Source organism: Nerophis lumbriciformis, linkage group LG16 (assembly GCF_033978685.3).
Source record: "Nerophis lumbriciformis linkage group LG16, RoL_Nlum_v2.1, whole genome shotgun sequence".
NCBI lineage: Eukaryota > Metazoa > Chordata > Actinopteri > Syngnathiformes > Syngnathidae > Nerophis > Nerophis lumbriciformis.
In genome coordinates this window covers 20,412,442-20,432,799 of record NC_084563.2, presented here as the reverse complement: position 1 = coordinate 20,432,799, position 20,358 = coordinate 20,412,442, and the positions used below count along the sequence as shown (strand labels likewise).

Below are 20,358 nucleotides of genomic sequence, written 5' to 3'. Positions count from 1 at the left end.
AGTAGTCGCCACAAAAAAGGGTGGAAATAGGACTGTGGAAAACCAGGAATTATGGAAAGTCCTGGAATTTTTTTTTTAGAATTGATAAAGTAGAGCACACAATTCCCAAACAGGCAGAATATTCTGAAGTTGGAACAGTTTGAATCAGATGACAATTGTGGGAATTGTGGAGCTTTGAAGAATGTCCCATTGATTTCAATGGGAATTTCCCCCAAATTTGGGAATTTCGGGAAAGGCGGGAATTTTTGTGAAACTGGTAATAAAAAAAACCTTGAATGAGTTGAAATGGTTGGTGTTGGAGTTTTTCAAATCGGTCGAGAAATGTTGAAGTAGTATCATGTTGTATTAAGAAATGGTATTACGGAATTCCGGGAAAACCGGGAATGTTTTCAGTCCAAAAACAACTTCTTTTTCTGTCCTAATTAAAAGCAATGTTTTGACGGTGGAGCGGTTGAAGTGGGTTGAAAAATGTGGGAGGAGTAGTCGCCACAAAAAAGGGTGGAAATAGGGCTTTGGAAAACCAGGAATTACGGAAAATCCTGGAATTTTTTTTAGAATTGATGAAGTAGACCACACAATTCCCAAACAGGCTGAATATTCTGAAGTCGGAACAGTTTGAATCAGATGAAAATTGTGGGAATTGTGGAGCTTTGAAGAATGTCCCATTGATTTCAATGGGAATTTCCCCCAAATTTCGGAATTTCGGGAAAGGCGGGAATTTTTGTGAAACTGGTAAAAAAAAAAACTTGAATTGTGTGAATGAGTTGAAATGGTTGGTGTTGTAGTTTTTCAAATCGGTCGAGAAATGTTGAAGTAGTATCATATTGTATTAAGAAATGGTATTACGGAATTCCTGGAAGAATTCCGGGAAAACCGGGAATGTTTTCAGTCCAAAAACAACTTTGTTTTTTGTCCTAATTAAAAGGAATGTTTTGACGGTGGAGCGGTTGAAGTGGGTTGAAAAATGTGGGAGGAGTAGTCGCCACAAAAAAGGGTGGAAATAGGGCTTTGGAAAACCAGGAATTCTGGAAAATCCTGGAATTTTTTTTTAGAATTGTTGAAGTAGAGCACACAATTCCCAAACAGGCTGAATATTCTGAAGTTGGAACAGTTTGAATCAGATGAAATTGTGGGAATTGTGGAACTTTGAAGAATGTCCCATTGATTCCAATGAAAATTTCCCCCAAATTTGGAAATTTTGGGAAAGGCGGGAATTTTTGTGAAACTGGTAAAAAAAATAGTAGTCACCAGAAAAAAGGGTGGAAATAGGGCTTTGGAAAACCAGGAATTCTGGAAAGTCCTTGATTTTTTTTTTTTTGGGAAAAAGAGTAGTTTTGAATTTAGTTTGAACAGGTTGAAAAATGTGGAAATGGTGAAAGTTTGGAAAAAAGGCTAATTCATTTTGAATGGGGAAAAATGTCCCAGAAAACCTGGAATTCTGGGAAATTGGTAATTTTTGGAATTTATCAAGGGTAAGCTTGCGATTCCCGAATATGCTGAACAGTTTGAAGTTGGAACGGTTCGAATCGGGTGAAAAATGTGGAAGGGAGAGCGTGCCAAAATCTGGAGAAGAATAATAATATTAAATAGATGAATTTTGGTGTAGAAAACCATTTGTGAATGCTTTGGAGCATTTACACAATTATATATATATATATATATATATATATATATATATATATATATATATATATATATATATATATATATATATATATATATATATATGTTTTTTATAACGCTAGTAACACAATAATGAAGGGATAAAATTCTTTGGTTTTGGACCCACAAGCACAAAATTAAAATTAGAGCTATTATATATACACATTATTTGCAATCTTACATGTATTTGACAGTCGGTGGATTTTCAAAGTAAAATAGGTTTACGGTAAACACAAGAGTGAAGAGGCGGGTCAAAAATTGGTTTCAGCCAATCATACAAATGGAATCATGCATTCCTTTTTGTTTTTTCTTCCGGACTCTTGGCCAATGGGAGCTCTTGCTGTGAGACGTGTTGCCCAATCAGCTTCGTTTGCTGACATTTTAAAATCGTTTGGCAGCCGTGTCTGTTCAAAACAGAACGGATAAGTTTCGGCCACGCTTTTTAAAGTCAAAATCGGCTAATATTCCATGAAGATGCAGGTAAATGTTGTTTTCTTTACTATGTTATTCTGAGATAGTCGCAAGTGAGACTCTATGGTCACTCCTAATCGCTTTTATTTGCCTGTTTTTGGGTAGCTTTAAGCGAGCTAGCCTACATTTTGAATGACTTTCCCGTATTAACGCTTTGTATTTGGTTGTATTATGTCAAAACAATGCGTCAAGTATATATCTTATAATAGTACATCCCACGTGACATAATTCTTTTTATTTTTAACATTAAAATACGCCTAGCTACTTATTACATCGTTTGCGGCCTTGTCGTTCTTTACCATTGTTCTTAACCGGAAGTGTTTTCTATAGATTTTGCTCGCATATTCAGGGTCGATGAAAAAGTGCAGTGCATCGATTAATATTTCATAGTAAAGTAATTATTAGACATCTTATTCTATATAGCAGTGGTTCGCAGACTTTCTCCACCATGGTGGCCAACATTAAAATACAGTAGCGCAGTATTGATTGATTGAAACTTGTATTAGTAGATTGCACAGTACAGTACATATTCCATACAATTGACCACTAAATGGTAACACCCCAATAAGTTTTTCATCTTGTTTAAGTTGGGGTCCACTTAAATCGATTCATGGTACAGATATATACTATCATCATAATACAGTCATCACACAAGTTAATCATCAGAGTATATACATTGAATTATTTACAATCAGGGGGGTGGGATGAGGAGGATTTGGTTGATATCAGCACTTCAGTCATCAACAATTGCATCATCATAGAAATGGACATTGAAACAGTGTAGGTCAGACTTGGTAGGATATGTACAGCAAGTAGTAAACAGAGAGAGAGAGATCAGAAAGCATAAGAACAAGTATCTACATTTGATTATTTACATTTGATTATTTATAATCCGGGGAGGAGCGATCTGGAAGGGGGAGGGTGTTAGTTTAGGGTTGTAGTTGCCTGGAGGTGTTCTTTTAGTGCGGTTTTGAAGGAGGATAGAGATGCCCTTTCTTTTACACCTGTTGGGAGTGCATTCCATATTGATGTGGCATAGAAGGAGAGTGAGTTAAAACCTTTGTTAGATCGGAATCTGGGTTTAAAGGGGAACATTATCACAATTTCAGAAGGGTTAAAACCATTACAAATCAGTTCCCAGTGGCTTATTTTATTTTTTGAAGTTTTTTTCAATATTTTACCCATCACGCAATATCCTTAAAAAAAAAGCTTCAAAGTGCCTGATTTTAACCATCGTTATATACACCCGTCCATTTTCCTGTGGCGTCACACAGTGATGCCAATACAAACAAACATGGCGGATAGAACAGCAAGGTATAGCGACATTAGCTCAGATTCAGACTCGGATTTCAGCGGCTTAAGCGATTCAACAGATTACGCATGTATTGAAACGGATGGTTGTAGTGTGGAGGCAGGTAGCGAAAACGAAATTGAAGAAGAAACTGAAGCTATTGAGCCATATCGGTTTGAACCGTTTGCAAGCGAAACCGACGAAAACGACACGACAGCCAGCGACACGGGAGAAAGCGAGGACGAATTCGGCGATCGTCTTCTAACCAACGATTGGTATGTGTTTGTTTGGCATTAAAGGAAACTAACAACTATGAACTAGGTTTACAGCATATGAAATACATTTGGCAACAACATGCACTTTGAGAGTGCAGACAGCCCATTTCAGGCGCGCTAAGAACATATATTTTTCCACGATTTCAGCACTGAGGTTAACCATACCTAAATAGACACAAAATACTGCATTACACAAGACTACCCGAATGTACTAGAATGATTGAAAAAAATTAATGTTTTTAAGCTAAATTATTGGTAAACAGAGTTCATGTTTAATAATTTACGTAAAACCGTGAGTAATGAATAAAGTTTTCATCAATTAATATATTCTGTAGACATACCCTCATCCGCTCTCTTTTCCTGAAAGCTGATCTGTCCAGTTTTGGAGTTGATGTCAGCATCTGCTTTGAGTGTCGCAGGATATCCAGACATTCTTGCCATTTCTGTCGTAGCATAGCTTTCGTCGGTAAAGTGTGCGGAACAAACGACTGACCATTTCGTCGGCTTTCCCCACAGCCTCGTATTTTGAACAAATTTCGTCCAATTTCTTGCCACTTTCGCATCTTTGGGCCACTGGTGCAACTTGAATCCGTCCCTGTTCGTGTTGTTACACCCTCCGACAACACACCGACAAAAGTGAGAAAATGGCGGATTGCCTCCCGATGTGACGTCACAACGTGAATATATGGTCTTTTTTTCTGCAACATCAAGGTATATATTGACGCTTACATAGGTCTGGTGATAATGTTCCCCTTTAACGTGGTTAGCGGAGCTCCCCCTGGTGTTGTGGTTATGGCGGTCATTTACGATAAGGAAGTAGTTTGACATGTACTTCGGTATCAGGGAGGTGTAGCGGATTTTATAGACTAGGCTCAGTGCAAGTTGTTCCACCCTGAGCCAGCCCACTTTGGAGAAGTGGGTAGGTGTGATCTGGGGTGGAGGTCTAGAAGTAATCTGACTAGCTTGTTCTGGGATGTTTGGAGTCTAGATTTGAGGGTTTTGGAGGTGCATGCGTAATCGAAAAAGGGTTGAATGAGAGTTCCTGCTAGAATCTTCATGGTGCTTTTGTTGACCAGAGAGGAGATTCTGTAGAGAAATCTCGTTCGTTGGTTGACCTTTTTGGTTACCTTGGTTGCCATTTTACCACAGGAAAGATTAGCCTCTAGAATGGAACCTAGGTAGGTGACCTCAGCTTTCCTGGTGATAACAATGTCACCCACTTTTATAGTGAAGTCACTGACTTTCTTAAGGTTGATGTGGGACCCAAATAGGATGGATTCCGTTTTACCCGAGTGTATGGATAGCTTGTTGTCAGCGAGCCAGGTGCAAATTCTACAGAGTTCAGCACTGAGGATTTTCTCCACCTGTGACTTGTCCTTGCCGGATACCAGCAGGGCCGAGTCATCCGCAAACAGGATCAATTCACAGTCCCATGCTGATGACATAGTAGGCCTAAGTATTCATTAGAACAAGGCAGAGGTTTTATTTAACACGTTTATTAGTATGTTTTGGCCACTGTAACGTTGCAAACAGTTTGAACAGTAACACTGTGTTTTGACTCTAGGAAAATAAAACAAAAAAATTATGGAGTAGGAAGTGTTTTCTATAGATTAGCTCGCATATTCAGGGTCGATTGGAAAAAGTGCAGTGCATCGATTAATATTTCATAGTAAAATAATGAGTAGACATCGTATCCTATATAGCAGTGGTTCACAGACTTTTTCCACCATGGACACTTTGCTCTCCATGTGACCACCAGGATGACCAACGTTAAAATACAGTAGCGCAGTAGGCCTAAGGTTCCGTTTACACTAAGGTTATCCAGGGTAAATCCCACCTAACCTTATCCTTGTCCACACACACACACACACACACACAATAGTCGTTTAAGACCCCCTCCGTCAGCCGGCGCAACGCGACCTAATACGCATGCGCGGAAAACGTGCACGTCATAATCACCTCCAGTGTTGCTTTGTGTGCAAGTTCTTAAATGTAACTTATCTGAACAATATCCAGTGTTGTGGTATTTCAAATAACTGGAATCCAGTGTGCTGTGGGGCCCTATTGTAGTGAATCCCACCTGAGACATCATAAATTAATCACATCTTTATTGGACACGAAAGTACACAATGTGACAAAGAACATTTGACAACAATCAACTTGGGGATCATGATATCTGGTCAGGACACTCCTCACTCTTTTGCCTTCACCTTCATTGTCCATTCCTTTTTGGTGACTTTATATACTCTGGACCTAGATGTTGAGTCCGCGACATACATGGTGGACAATAACTGATACAGTCTGCTTTGCCAGTCCAAAAGCATTCGCCGTTTTCCGTAGTTGGTCTTCCCTCGACGGCCAGGTAATACAAGGCACACACTACCTTTTTATCACATCCACGGGAGCCCGCATTCTCGTTGTCTCTCCTTCGACAAATGGACGAAGTTTTTCGGTAAGTAGAATCACAGCTGACATGGACATTCGAAAGTTCTCTTGCCGTCTGAGAAGTGTTGTATCCCAAATAGCTGCAATCGCTTTCTCTTAAGGTATTTATGTGTGATTTCCACAAGCGTCTGTACAGACGGAACGAGAAACACGGGCATGTCGGGATGACTCGCCTCCATATTTCCAGTGGTTACTTCCGAGTTACGAAAGCGCTTTATTATGAAGCCGGATGTGGCGCGTTCTGTCTGACGTTACTTCCTGTGTGGGGCGCGGTCTTTCTGGCGTCACTTCCTCTCCGAACTCACTTTGTAAACGATCAAAGAGTCCATACAAAGCTAAGAGACGGAGATTCAAGAAATACACGGCGCACTTACCCGTGTAAAAAATTGTCCGAGGAGGTGGACCATAAACGCTGGTTTAGTGTGGCTGAAACGGGGCTTAGGCTAAATATTTATTTGTTTAAGGGGTTATCCTGCTTAGTGTAGACATTAGAGCTGCAACAACTAATTGATTATAAAAATAGTTGGCGATTAATTTAGTCATCGATTCATTGGATCTATGATATGCGCAGAGGCTCCTTTTTTTTTAAAATTTAAAATTATTTTGTAAACCTTTATTTATAAACTGCAACATTTACAAACAGCTGAGAAACAATCAAAATAAGTATGGTGCCAGTATGCTGTTTTTTCCCCCAATAAAATACTGGAAAGGATAGAAATGTAGTTTGTCTCTTTTATCCAATTATTAATCGATTAATTGAAGTAATAATTGACAGATTAATCGATTTATCAATTAGTTGTTAGTTGCAGCCCTAGTAGACATAGCCTAAATCGCGGGTCAGCAACTAGCAACTCTCGAGCCGCATGCGGTTCTTTAGTGCCACCTACTAACTCCCTGGAGCATTTAAAAAATTAAAAAAAAGGATGGAAAATGGTAAAAGATGGGGGGGAAGAACAATGTTTTTGTTTTAGTATGTTTTTTCTTTTAGGACAAACATGACACAAACCTTCCCAATTGTTAGAAAACCCACTGTTATGTTTGTTTGTATGCTTCACTGATGAGAGGATTAGCTGAATATCGCTTTGTCCTACTAATTTCGGCGGTTCTTTAACTCACCATAATGTGGACTGTGACGCAACAGTTTTACATGTAAAATCTTCCACTCCTTCTTTGTCTCATTTTGTCCACCAAAAATGTCATGCTTGAATGCACAAGGTAATCAATGCTAACATGCTATTTAGGCTAGCTGTATGTACATATTGCATAACTATGCCCCATTTGTAGGTATATTTGAACTCATTTAATTTCCTTTACTTGTATCCTCTGTATATAATTTAGTTTTGCATGTCCCATGACACATTATTTGTATGTAATATTGGCTGCATTTCAGATAGTTGTTTGTATGCCACGTTGTTCCAGACCACAGCAAACATTACCTACCTTGCCAAAGATTGTAATAAATCTATTGAAAGAACACAGCCTTAACTTGGACACTCACATCTATACCTTTGGCCATTAAAAGCCAGTAATTTCCAGGAGTTATCTCACTTTCTGAGTAGCCTCTGATTTACTAAAGGTTTCTAATGTTGTAAAAAATGTGTAGAATAAATATTAAATTTCAACATTTCTGTCAACGAAGATTTGCTTCAGCCTGCGGCACATAGTCATTTTGATAGTAGGCTATTATAGCTAATATAGACACTTATGTCATGTTTTGCCTTCATTATAAGACTTATATACGGCTTTTCATTTTTTGCGGCTTCAGACAGATTTTTTTTTTTGTCCAATATGGCTCTTTCACAGTTTTGGGTTGCCGACCCCTGGCCTGAGTATTCATTAAGACAAGACAGATGTTTTATTTAACACGTTTATTTGTATTTTTTGGCCATTGTAATATTGGAAACAGTTTGAACAGTAACACTGTTTTGACTATAGGAAAATGAAACACTGGACTTAAATCAAGTGATTTTTTTTGGCGTATCAATAGGAGCCATAGCTTGAGAATCGCTGCAAAATACTATATAGCTGGTTTTGCAACTGGTGAAAGTATGCTACTAGTTTCCATTTATAGTGCAAAGTATGATGAGACATTTTACAACCATGAACGGAAATCATTTGATAAGTTGTATGCTTTGGATTTTCTTCACAGAATAAAGAAAATTACGAGCCTAGGACTACCCAGCAGCCGGTAAGTTATAGAGGATAGTTTTTTTAAACAAAAGAATATGACAATGATTTAGTTATTTATGGCTTACATAGAAACTTTTAGTGCTCTTTGATTACTTACAATAGAGCGTTGCCCTTTCAGATCATTTTTCTGTAGTGCCTGAAGAGTTTTAGGAAAAACCAAAATGCTTTTATGGATTTGCCAAGCCCGCTCACACTAGTAACAGCTACTTGTCAGAATAACAAAAACAAGAGTGTAATTTATACCATAGGAAATGTCTAATTTGTTTTTATTTATATAACTTGCTTATATGACTTGCCATCTAAATGATGCTTTTGTTTGTACAGCACTTTACAGTACAGTAGATCCTTGTGTGTGTGTGTGTGTGTGTGTGTGTGTGTGTGTGTGTGTGTGTGTGTGTGTGTGTGTGTGTGTGTGTGTGTGTGTGTGTGTGTGTGTGTTCAACTAGTACGTACCAATGTTTTGTTCTCTTTTCATTACAATTTTTTAAACAAGATGTTTATTGTTAGTATTACACACGCATACACAGTACAGGCCAAAAGTTTGGACACACCTTCTCATTCAATGCATTTTCTTTATTTCCATATACATTGTATATTCTCAATGAAGGCATCACAACTATGAATGAACAAGTGGAGTTATGTACTTAACAAAAAAGGTGAAATGACTGCAAACATGTGATGAATAGAAACACAATGATGGATGTGTGTGGTCTTTACAAGGTGATGACATAACTGCATTGCATCTTGCACTGCACACTTGTAGAAGATCTAAAAGCAGGTGTTGATTGAATACTTCCCTGCTGTGAGAGGTTGCATTCTGTTGCTGGTGTACAACCTATTGTGTATCTTTATTTACACAAATTACATATCGTACTGATAAGAGTACCGATGAATATTGGGATAAATGAAATCATAACGATACTCATCCCTAAACAAGAATAGACTGGATCCACTGTTCTATAGTATAGTCTTACCTTTTGACTGCTTTTGCGGGCCATTTGTCTTTTTCATTGCAAAATATGGTGCAGCACAGTAGTGCACCAACGTTTTCTTATACTCCTGATGACAATTGTTAATTTGTTGCTGTGTTCTATTGTTAGTTTGCCACCCCTACCACGTTAACGAGCGCCCCGCGTGCTTTGGTGAAGCCGTGGCCGGGAGCTGGCAAAAATGTCGTCGCAGGTAATGTGAGCCTCTTCACATACGTGTGTGAATAGCAGTATGTCCAATTTGTCATTACTTTTTTTTTTTTTAGGACCAGGGAGAGATTGTGCCGGTTCGTCTTCCAGTTCAGGTGCAAAGTAAGTCTGAATGTGTCTCTTGGTTGATGTCCTGTTGTTTTGTGAGTCGGACCTCTAAGTAGACGCTTCGTAAACAGGAAGTTCTCCATCGATGACTTTGACATCGGTCGACCCCTCGGGAAAGGCAAGTTTGGCAACGTGTATCTTGCCAGAGTGAAGGAGATGCATGCCGTCGTGGCTCTGAAGGTGCTGTTCAAGTCCGAGATGGAGAAGGAAAGTGTGGAGCACCAGCTCAGAAGGGAGATCGAGATCCAAGCCCGTCTCAAGTAAACGCTTGCACGTTTTTTTTTTCCCCCACACATTTTCTCAAAGGCACAATAGAAATAGAAATAGTATGTTACAGGGTCAAACTGTCACCAGCAGACAACCCTAACTGTACAGGAGATATATTGAACATTAACTGTAGAATACAATATTAAAAGTAAACAAAGAAATGTCACCTTTTAACAGCAAGTGTCAGCATGCATGGGGGAAGCTGCACATAAGTATTGTCCGTAACTGTTTATATCATTCTTTTCGCTTAACCCTTGTTAAGGTCACTCCCTCTTTTTGAGTTCCAAAAGGGCAAAGAATAGGCACTCAGTCCCCTGTAACTACCGTATTTTTCGGACTATATGTCACTCCGGAGTATAAGTCACACCGGCCGAAAATGCATAATAAAGAAGGAAAAAAACATATAAGTCGCACTGGAGTACAAGTCGCACTTTTGGGGGAAATTTATTTGATAAAACCCAACACCAAGAATATTCATTTGAAAGGCAATTTAAAATAAATAAAGAATAGTGAACAACAGGCTGAATAAGTGTACGTTATATGACGCATAAATAACCAACTGAGAAGGTGCCTGGTATGTTAACGTAACATATTATGGTAAGAGTCATTCAAATAACTATAACATATAAAACATGCTATACGTTTACCAAACAATCTGTCACTCGTAATCGCTAAATCCCATGAAATCTTATACGTCTAGTCTCTTACGTGAATGAGCTAAATAATATTTGATATTTTACAGTAATGTGTTAATAATTTCACACATAAGTCGCTGCTGAGTATAAGTCGAACCCCCGGGCAAACTATGAAAAAAACTGATTTATAATCTGAAAAATACGTTAGATACTTCAATAACTGCTTATCTTATCTTCTTCTTTCGTTTAAAAAAAATGTACTGTATTTTTCGGACTATAAGTCGCACCGGCCGAAAATGCATAATAAAGAAGAAGAAAAAAAACACATAAGTCGCACTGTAGTATAAGTAGCATTTTTTGGGGAAATTTATTTGATAAAACCCAACACCAAGAATAGACATAAATAAATAAAGAATAGTGAACAACAGGCTGAATAAGTGTACGTTATATGAGGCATAAATAACCAACTGAGAACGTGCCTGGTATGTTAACGTAACATATTATGGTAAGAGTCATTCAAATAACTATAACATATAGAACATGCTATACGTTTACCAAACAATCTGTCACTCCTAATTGCTAAATCCCATGAAATCTTATACGTCTAGTCTCTTACGTGAATGAGCGAAATAATATTTGATATTTTACGGTAATGTGTTCATAATTTCACACATAAGTCGCTCCTGAGTATACAGTAAGTCGCACCCCCGGCCAAACTATGGGAAAAAAACTGCGACTTATAGTCCGAAAAATACGGTAATATTATTTGATATTTTACGGTAATGTGTTAATTTCACACATAAGTCGCTCCTGAGTATAAGTTGCACAGCCCGGCCAAACTATGAAAAAAAACTGCGTCTTATAGTCCGAAAAATACGGTACTTTGTAGTAGTGCTCAAAACTCACATGAAGTATCAAGCAGAAGAATACGTGCTTATTACATTTGAACAGAAGCGTGGATAGAAACATTTTGCAGCAGAAAGTAAGCAACTATTGACCGTAAATTAGCAAGAAGATTAATAATAGCTTTGACAAAGGTAATACAACCGCAAATTATGCAATATGTTACCTCATACATCAGTAGCAAAATTAGGAGCCTTTGGAACCCGTTTGAAAATGGTTCTATTACCGTATTTTCCGCACTATAAGGCGCACCGGATTATAAGGTGCATCTTCAATGAATGGCATATTTCAAAACTTTGTTCATATATAAGGCGCACCGGATTATAAGGCGCATAGAATAGACGCTACAGTAGAGGCTGGGGTTACGTTATGCATCCATTCGATGGAGCTGCGCTAAAGGGAATGTCAACAAAACAGTCAGATAGGTCAGTCAAACTTTTATTAATAGATTACAAACCAGCGTTCTGACAACTCTGTTCACTCCCAAAATGAATAAACAGCTGTTTTATTATTTTCCCCGAGGTAAAGTCAGTGACGTTGTGTTTTGTTTATCTTTTAACAACAGCAAGGTATAACATGTAGTGCAACATTTATACCACATAGTGGAAGGGAACTTTTCCCTGATTCAATAAACATGTACAAAACAGTCTGATACTTTTACAGTAAATCAAACGTTGCAATGCAATCACAATATAGTAACACTCGAAATAGTGCAGAGCAATAACAATATATCAATAACTCAACGTTGCTCAAACGTTAATGTCACACAACACAACACACAAAATAAACATGTAAAGCTCACTTTATAAAGTTGTTCCTCATCCACGAATCCCTCAAATTCTTCTTCTTCAGTGTCCGAATTAAACAGTTGGGCGAATACGGCATCCAACATGCTCCGTCTCGTCGAAGTCGTCATAAATGGAGTCAGTGTCGCTGCTGCTCTATTCCCGTGTTCTACTGCTCATCTTAAGTTTAAACTCTGTGTCGTAAGCGTGTCTCTTAATAGGAGCCATTTTGGGGTCTTTACATAAACAAATGGAAATGAAACGGCACGCCTCGCGCAGTCATATATCCCAGCATGCACCGCGCGGTTCTTCTACAGGGGAAAATGAAGTCGGCGTCTGCTTACCGTAGTTGCGATTGATTGATTGATTGAAACTTTTACCTGTTGGAGGCTCAATATTGGTCCATATATAAGGCGCACCGGATTATAAGGCGCACTGTCAGCTTTTGACAAAATTTGAGGTTTTTAGGTGCGCCTTATAGTGCGGAAAATACGGTAGCAAGAAGATTAATAATAGCTTTGACAAAGGTAATACAACCGCAAATTATGCAATACGTTACCTCATACGTCAGCAGCAAAATTAGGAGCCTTTGGAACCCGTTTGAAAATGGTTCTATTATTTATATGCAAAATAATACATTATGTTGCAGAAAGGTCAACGGAAATGCAAAACATACTCCTATAGTGAATCCTGTAATTCTATTAATCATGCAGTAATCATTTTCCCCTTCTTTTCAGCCATCCCAACATCCTGCGCTTTTACAACTATTTCCACGATCGAAAAAGGGTGTTTCTGGTGCTGGAATACGCTCCACGCGGCGAAATGTACAAGGAGTTGCAGCGGTGCGGACGATTTGACGAGCAACGCACTGCAACTGTAAGCAAAACATACCAGGCCGACATCGCTCTTTTTGGAGCGATTTGTGATTGTGATCTTTTCCATGAACTAGTACATGGAGGAGATAGCTGACGCGCTCCAGTACTGCCACAAGAAGAAGGTGATCCATCGCGACATCAAGCCAGAGAATCTGCTTCTCGGCTATCGCGGAGAGCTGAAAATAGCCGACTTCGGTTGGTCCGTGCACGCGCCGTCACTCAGGTAGGCGGAGTGTTCATGACGAGTCGTCTTCACAAACAGTTTGACGTGTGGTGGTCTGTGCAGACGTCGTACGATGTGCGGCACGCTGGACTACCTCCCTCCCGAGATGGTGGAGGGCCATACCCACAGCGAGAAGGTGGACCTGTGGTGTATCGGGGTCCTCTGCTACGAATGCCTGAATGGGAACCCGCCCTTTGAAACGTCCAACCATGCTGAAACATACAAAAGAATAGTGAAGGTAGGGTTGTACGGTATACCGGTATTAGTATAGTACCGCGATACTAATGAATAATTTTCGGTACTATATCGCCTCTAAGAAGTACCGTATTTTCCGCACCATAAGGCGCCCTGGGTTATAAGCCGCGCCTTCAATGAACGGCATATTTCAAAACTTTGTCCACCTATAAGACGCCCCGTGTTATAAGCCGCATCTAACTGCGCTAAAGGAATGTCAAAAAAACAGTCAGATAGGTCAGTCAAACTTTAATAATATATTAAAAACCAGCGTGATGTGGGCGCGCACGGAGTCGTATATCAACATGGATGGAGCTGCGTGAAAAAAGCCACCCGGCCTCTTCGCGTAAACTTACCTTAACCACTCGCTCATCTTTTCTTCATCCATCCCTTCGAGTTAGCTTTTATGATGACGCCGGCTGTAAAGGTCTCTTTTGGCAAGGTCTTCCTTTTGAATATCACCATGGGTGGAAGTTTCTGGCCATTAGCATGGCAAGCTAGAACCACAGTGAAGGATGACTTCTCATTCCCTGTGGTGCGAATATTCACCGTACGTGCTCCCGTTGTATCCACAGTGCAGTTCACAGGAATATCAAAAGTCAGTGGAACCTCGTCCATGTTGATAATGTTCTCTGGCCGGATCTTTTTTTCAGCTATCTTGTTTTTACAATATGCACGGAAAGTAGCCAGCTTTTCTTGAAAGTCTTTAGGCAGTTGCTGTGAAATAGTAATCCGTGTGCGGATGGAGAGATTGCGTCTTTTCATGAACCGGATCCCTGTCGCTTAGTAGGAGCCATTTTGTGGTCTTTACAGATGTAAACATACAAAGGAAATGAAACGTAATATCCGCGCGCTTCTTCTCCTTCTACGCGGGCGGGTGGTTGCTTACAGTAGAAGAAGAAGCGCTTCCTGTTCTATGGGGGCGGGTGCTTACCTTGGCGGTTGCTTGCGTAGAAGAAGAAGCACTTCCTCTTCTACGGGGAAAAAAGATGGCGGCTGTTTACCGTAGTTGCGAGACCGAAACTTTATGAAAATGAATCTTAATATTAATCCATATATAAAGCGCACCGGGTTATAAGGCGCACTGTCAGCTTTTGAGAAAATTTGTGGTTTTTAGGTGCGCCTTATAGTGCGGAAAATACGGTACCGGTCCCCCGCACCCCCATCGTCGTCACGTCGTGTCATTGCCAGTTTACAAGCAGACGAGCATGTTCGGCAGCGCACAATCACAGAGTACTTACAAGCAGACACAGTGTGTAGACAGAAAAGGGAGAACGGGTGCATCTTTGTTTAAAAACTAAAGATAAAGGTGACGTTATAACACTGAAACACCCTCAGGAAGAGGCGTTTTAAAACATGGCTAGCTAGCGGATAAAGTCCATCCGCAGTCGGAAATATTGTAGCTACTTCTAAATCACTAATCCTTGTCTCCATGGCGACAAAGTAAGTTTCTTACAAGTATCATCCCTGCAGGACGAGGAATAGCTAAACATGCTTCACTACACACCGTAGCTCACCAGCGACATAATATAAACAAACGCCATTGGTGGACCTACACCTAACATCCACTGTAATGATATCAAGTACAGGAGCGTATATAGTCGATATTACTATGATTACATCGATATTTTTTCGCATCACAAAATCTTCTTTCGTTTTTTTAAATTTATATTCTGTTTATAAACTCAGGAAATATGTCCCTGGACACTTTGAATATGACCAATGTATGAGTCTGTATCTACTTGGTATCGGATTGATACCCAAATGTGTGGTATCATCCAAAACTAATGTAAAGTATCAAACAACAGAAGTATAAGTGATTATTACATTTTAACAGAAGTGTAGATAGAACGTGTTAGAAGAGAACATAAGCAGATATGAACAAGTAGATTAATAATCAATTTTCTACCACTTGTCCTTAATAATGTTGACAAAATAATAGAATGATAAATGACACAATATGTTACTGCATATGTCAGCAGACTAAATTAGGAGCTTTTGCTTGCTTACTTACTAATAAAAGACAAGTTGTCTTGTATGTTCACTATTTTATTTAAGGACAAACTTGCAATAAAAAACATATGTTTAATGTACCCTAAATTTTTTTGTTAAAATAATGAGAATGCAATTGTTTGTGGTCCCCTTTATGTATCGAAAAAGTATCGAAATAATTTTAGCACAGGTACCTGTACCAAAATATTGGTATCGGGACAACACTACGTGAAGATTGGTGGAAACATCTAGTAGAAATATACAAGCTGTAACCAACAGAGATAGACACTAGTATTGGGACACAATGCAGGTTCACAACTTCCTTTGTAAACTCTTCTCAATGTCCCTGTTCGGGAGAAATGCTGCAGAAAGGCCACCTAAATCAAATGACAGGATTTGAAGTAAGGCACTGCCTTAAACCTGGAAAAATAAAAATAAATGGAACATAGTGGACATGACTGTGTTGGGCTGCTATGTAAATGTTATTTCCAATTAGATAAATTAACATTCGATTTTACAAAATGTTTTAATTTTTTTAATTTTTATTTAAACATTTTTTAAATGTACAGGCATGTGAAATGTCCTCAAAAACACGGAAATCCGCGTTTTTGAACCTTTGTTTTTGTGTCAAAATACCACTTCCGGGTGATGTGTATTTCTGGTCTCATCCTCGTCCGGACAGAAGGGTGACACGGCAGTACGGCTGAATCAAAAGAGACGTTGGAGACACTTTACTGAACCAAAAGTTGCTTTATTACAAGCGAGCGTCATTATACTGGACTGCAGTACCTGGAGGAGGTCAAGTCAAAAGATGAGACACTCCTAACTAGGAGCCGAAACACAGTCTTCTATTTCTTCTTTCTCTGTCTGGGTGTGGTAATTCAGGAGAGTACAACCTGACAATGTAAGATGTTCATGTGTAAGTGACCGGAAAACAACCTCTATATGTTGTAACTTAAAAGTTGACGTGAAGATAGACATGGAGTCTCTCCTCCAGGATAAAGCTATCACTTTTGCATTTTGAAGTCTGAATTTATTGCCTCTTCTCGGCGGAAAAAAATAGTGAAGTAGATACTAATAACCATTACTGCGGTCTGCTAAGCTGGTGGTTGCCGAACGCTTGTTTCCTTTGCTTACATTAACTTCCATTTTTTCCCCCCCTGGGCATTTCAGTTATTATCCTTCTTTCTTCGAGTATTCCTCTTGTTTTGTGTTTTGACTCATTAAAGGAGCGCAGAGAGTTTTTATGTTTTGTGATTCAATCAAGTAACGCGACAGAGATGAATGGACATGAAGAGGACAGAAAAGATATCTGACAAAAATGCAAACTTTGTGTAAATTGGCAAATAGATTATTATATAATAAGTAAAGAAGAGCAGGCAGCAGCTCACACTTTCTGTGACATTGACAAATTGTCAGCCAGCTTGAAAAATGTTTCACCTGAAGAATGGTTTGTATTTAAATGTTCGCCATATTTAGAAATCATATTTCATATCAATCAATGATCATTGTTACACATTTAGAGACAGGAAGTGATCATATGTGTAATTGCTATGTACAGGAAAAGGGGTAGGATTAAATAAGCTTTGCTTCTGCCTACTCCTTTTCAGACATGTTGTAAAGAGAAGTGAAAATATGTCAAATATGTGATGTATTATATTGAAACTGTGTACATGTTTAGAAACAGTATTTCATGGTTCCTAATCTTCACAAGGAAACCTTGCAATGTATTATATCCACAAATTGCTATAAAAGGGAGTTGACGGTGTTAATGTGATGTGGAGAAATTCCATATTTTGACCACTTTTCCCAGGAGGTTTTCTATATTTTTAAATGCAAATGTTGACGCTCCTCTTAGACCAGTGGTTCTTAACCTTGTTGGAGGTACCGAACCCCACCAGTTTCATATGCGCATTCACCGAACCCTTTAGTGAAAAATAAAATGTTTTTTTTTTTTTTTTCAAATTCAAGGCAAAGTTATGTTTTTTTTACTGGTTCACAAAATGAACCGTGCATGAACATCACCTTATTCAAAGAACAAAACCAACACAGTGCATGCACTCACAACAAATTACACACCTGCAAATCAGTCTGACTTCTGCTGTTGCCTTTGAGAGACCAGTTCAGATATGCGTGGCTTCACCTTGGCAAGTGCCACTCTCATGTCATTTTAAATGATAAAATAAAATAATTTATTTATTTTCACAGCAAATTCTGTTCCTTTGCTTCGTTTTCCACCCAGACATACAATACTAGTACACAGCTCATGAAAAACAATATTTTTGGTTATTCTCGTAAGTGGGCCAAAACACTTATATTAGAAAATAATCTCATGGAAATGACAGCTGTCATTTGATTATAATAATACAACATTTACCGTATTTTTCGGACTATAAGTCGCAGTTTTTTTCATAGTTTGGCCGGGCTCTAGTGCGGTTTATGTTTTTTTCCTTCTTTATTATGCATTTTCGGCAGGTGCGACTTATACTCCGGTGCGGTTTATACTCCGAAAAATACGGTAATTTGTTATTTAGTCAGGTTTGGGACAGGTGTGCTCACATGTGCTCCACTGAATACTCAAGGAGTTTTTGCATTTGCTCATGCATATGGAAAATTAGAGGGAACATTTTTTGAGGGTATCCATAATACGCCAATAGGGAGAAGTTTTTATTTACACAATGAGTCGGGTGTGTCTTGACCTCCGCGGCGACTCACCGAACCCTTAGGGTTCGATCGAACCCAGGTTAAGAACCACTGTTTTAGACACACGTAATAAAGGTGTTTGCTGCTAAATTAACCACAAAATTAGCGCCACATTGAACATTTTGCCGCTACTGGGCCGACTTTTCCCGAAAGATAATGTTAAAAAATAACTTCAAGCGTTGTCCAGCTCTTTACTGACGTGTGCTATTCATGTTCAAACAACTTTTACGGCAAATGAATATCGGTTATTGGCCTCCTTGACGACGAATAATCAGTATCGACCTTGAAAAACCCCATATTGTTCGATCTACTCTTTTTGTTTACAGAGAGCAGTTTGTGATGTCACAGTTTGACAGACTTACTTATGTGGGCATTCTAGTGTGTTCTCAGCCAAGCCCCTCGGCTCTGCTTGTTTGTGCCGAGACTGTTGGCTGCTGCTTTGTCGTGTTTGTCTTCAGGATTGATATCTCAACAGTGTACAGGGGATGGTCGTGGAGCGCTTCATTTGCATCTTAAAGGACAAACTTTTGCAGGCTTACTTAGAAATGTGACCGTGGAGCAAAATTTACACCAAAGCATAAGCAATGCATGTTATCTAGACTACAATGAAGTGTGTGAAATTGTCATAGGTCCCCTTTTAAGGTGGCCCGGTTTTTCCAAGGTAAAAGTATATTTGTTTTTACACAGAAACACTATTTTCATTTTTCAGGTGGACCTGAAGTTCCCTCAGGTATTCTCTGCAGGCGCACGGGACCTGATCTCCAACCTGCTCCGCCACTGCCCCAACGATCGCCTCTCGTTACAGGACGTCATCGATCACCCGTGGGTGCGCACCAACTCCCATCGGGTCTTGCCTCCCATCTGTCCCGCTAAACCGTCGTAATCGCCTCACCTGCTCTCGATGGAGATTTGTTTTTGCTTTATTCCACGGTGATGATTGTTGTACAGTGTGGTTTATTCCTAGGTAGTTAAGATGCACCGTACTTTTCGGAGTATAAGTCGCACCAGCCGAAAATGCATAATAAAGGAAAAAAACATTTAAGTCGCATTTTTGGGGGAAATTTATTTGATAAAAGCCAACACCAAGAATAGACATTTGAAAGGCAATTTAAAATAAATAAAGAATAGTGAACAACAGGCTGAATAAGTGTATGTTATATGAGGCATAAATAACCAACTGAGAAGGTGCCTGGTATGTTAACGTAACATATTATGGTAAGAGTCATTCAAATAACTATAACATATAGAACATGCTATACGTTTACCAAACAATCTGTCACTCCTCATCGCTAAATCCCATAAAATCTTATACGTCTAGTCTCTTACGTGAATGAGATAAATAATATTGATATTTTACGGTAATGTGTTAATCATTTCACACATAAGTCGCTACTGAGTATAAGTTGCACCCCCCGGCCAAACTATGAAAAAAACAGACTTATAATCCGAAAAATACGGTATTAGTTGTTTTATTGTCATCTTGTGTCTGAAAAGTGTTTCTGATGATGCCAAAGTGCTGTACTTCTCAACGCTTCCGCCTGATTGTAGGGCTTGAATTTAAATTCTAATAAACACATACTTTTACCATGAATTGATTTACGTGGACCCCGATTTAAACAAGTTGAAAGACTTATTGGGGTGTTACCATTTAGTGGTCAATTGTACGGAATATGTACTGAACTGTGCAATCTACTAATAAAAAAGTTAATCAATTTGGGTCAATTATCACCAAAATGTAATTGAGTGGATTTATAAACAAATACAATATACAAAAATGCCACTGGGTGTCGAGTTACTGAATTACATACGTGAGTCCAGCTGTACTTTATAATGTGGATACTTTTATTAGCTCAATCACAACAGGTGTCTCGCTCTCTAGGTCACTCCCACACTGTCTCCCGCTCCGTCGCACCTCGTGACGTCATAGCCTGTCGACTTTGTAGTTCTCCCATAATACAATCACACCACATCTCCCCTTTCTAGAATCAATGGGTAGACTGCCATTGATTCAACAGACCTTGAGGATTATTCTGCCTCGTGGTTGGAAGGTCTGCTCCTATATGAGCCTGTACCAGACAATCAAACACACACACATATTTT

At 39.1% G+C, this 20,358-nt stretch overlaps 1 protein-coding gene across 2 annotated transcripts in view; it reads left to right on the top strand.

The window, feature by feature from the left end:
- The window catches only part of aurkb (aurora kinase B), a 37,089-nt gene extending 17,071 nt beyond the window's left edge, over positions 1-20,018 (top strand). The window contains exons 1-9 of one of the 2 annotated variants that reach the window (XM_061976765.1): positions 2,019-2,142; positions 8,294-8,332; positions 9,435-9,516; positions 9,590-9,635; positions 9,713-9,901; positions 12,969-13,107; positions 13,181-13,329; positions 13,393-13,567; positions 18,968-20,013. In XM_061976765.1, the coding sequence (XP_061832749.1) occupies positions 2,131-2,142; positions 8,294-8,332; positions 9,435-9,516; positions 9,590-9,635; positions 9,713-9,901; positions 12,969-13,107; positions 13,181-13,329; positions 13,393-13,567; positions 18,968-19,141 (1,005 nt within the window). In that variant the 5' untranslated portion in view covers positions 2,019-2,130 and the 3' untranslated portion in view covers positions 19,142-20,013. Of the gene's footprint in view, positions 1-2,018; positions 2,143-8,293; positions 8,333-9,434; positions 9,517-9,589; positions 9,636-9,712; positions 9,902-12,968; positions 13,108-13,180; positions 13,330-13,392; positions 13,568-18,967 lie in introns of those variants that run through there. The other variant, XM_061976763.2, reaches the window with a different exon arrangement.
- Positions 20,019-20,358: the final 340 nt, after the last annotated feature.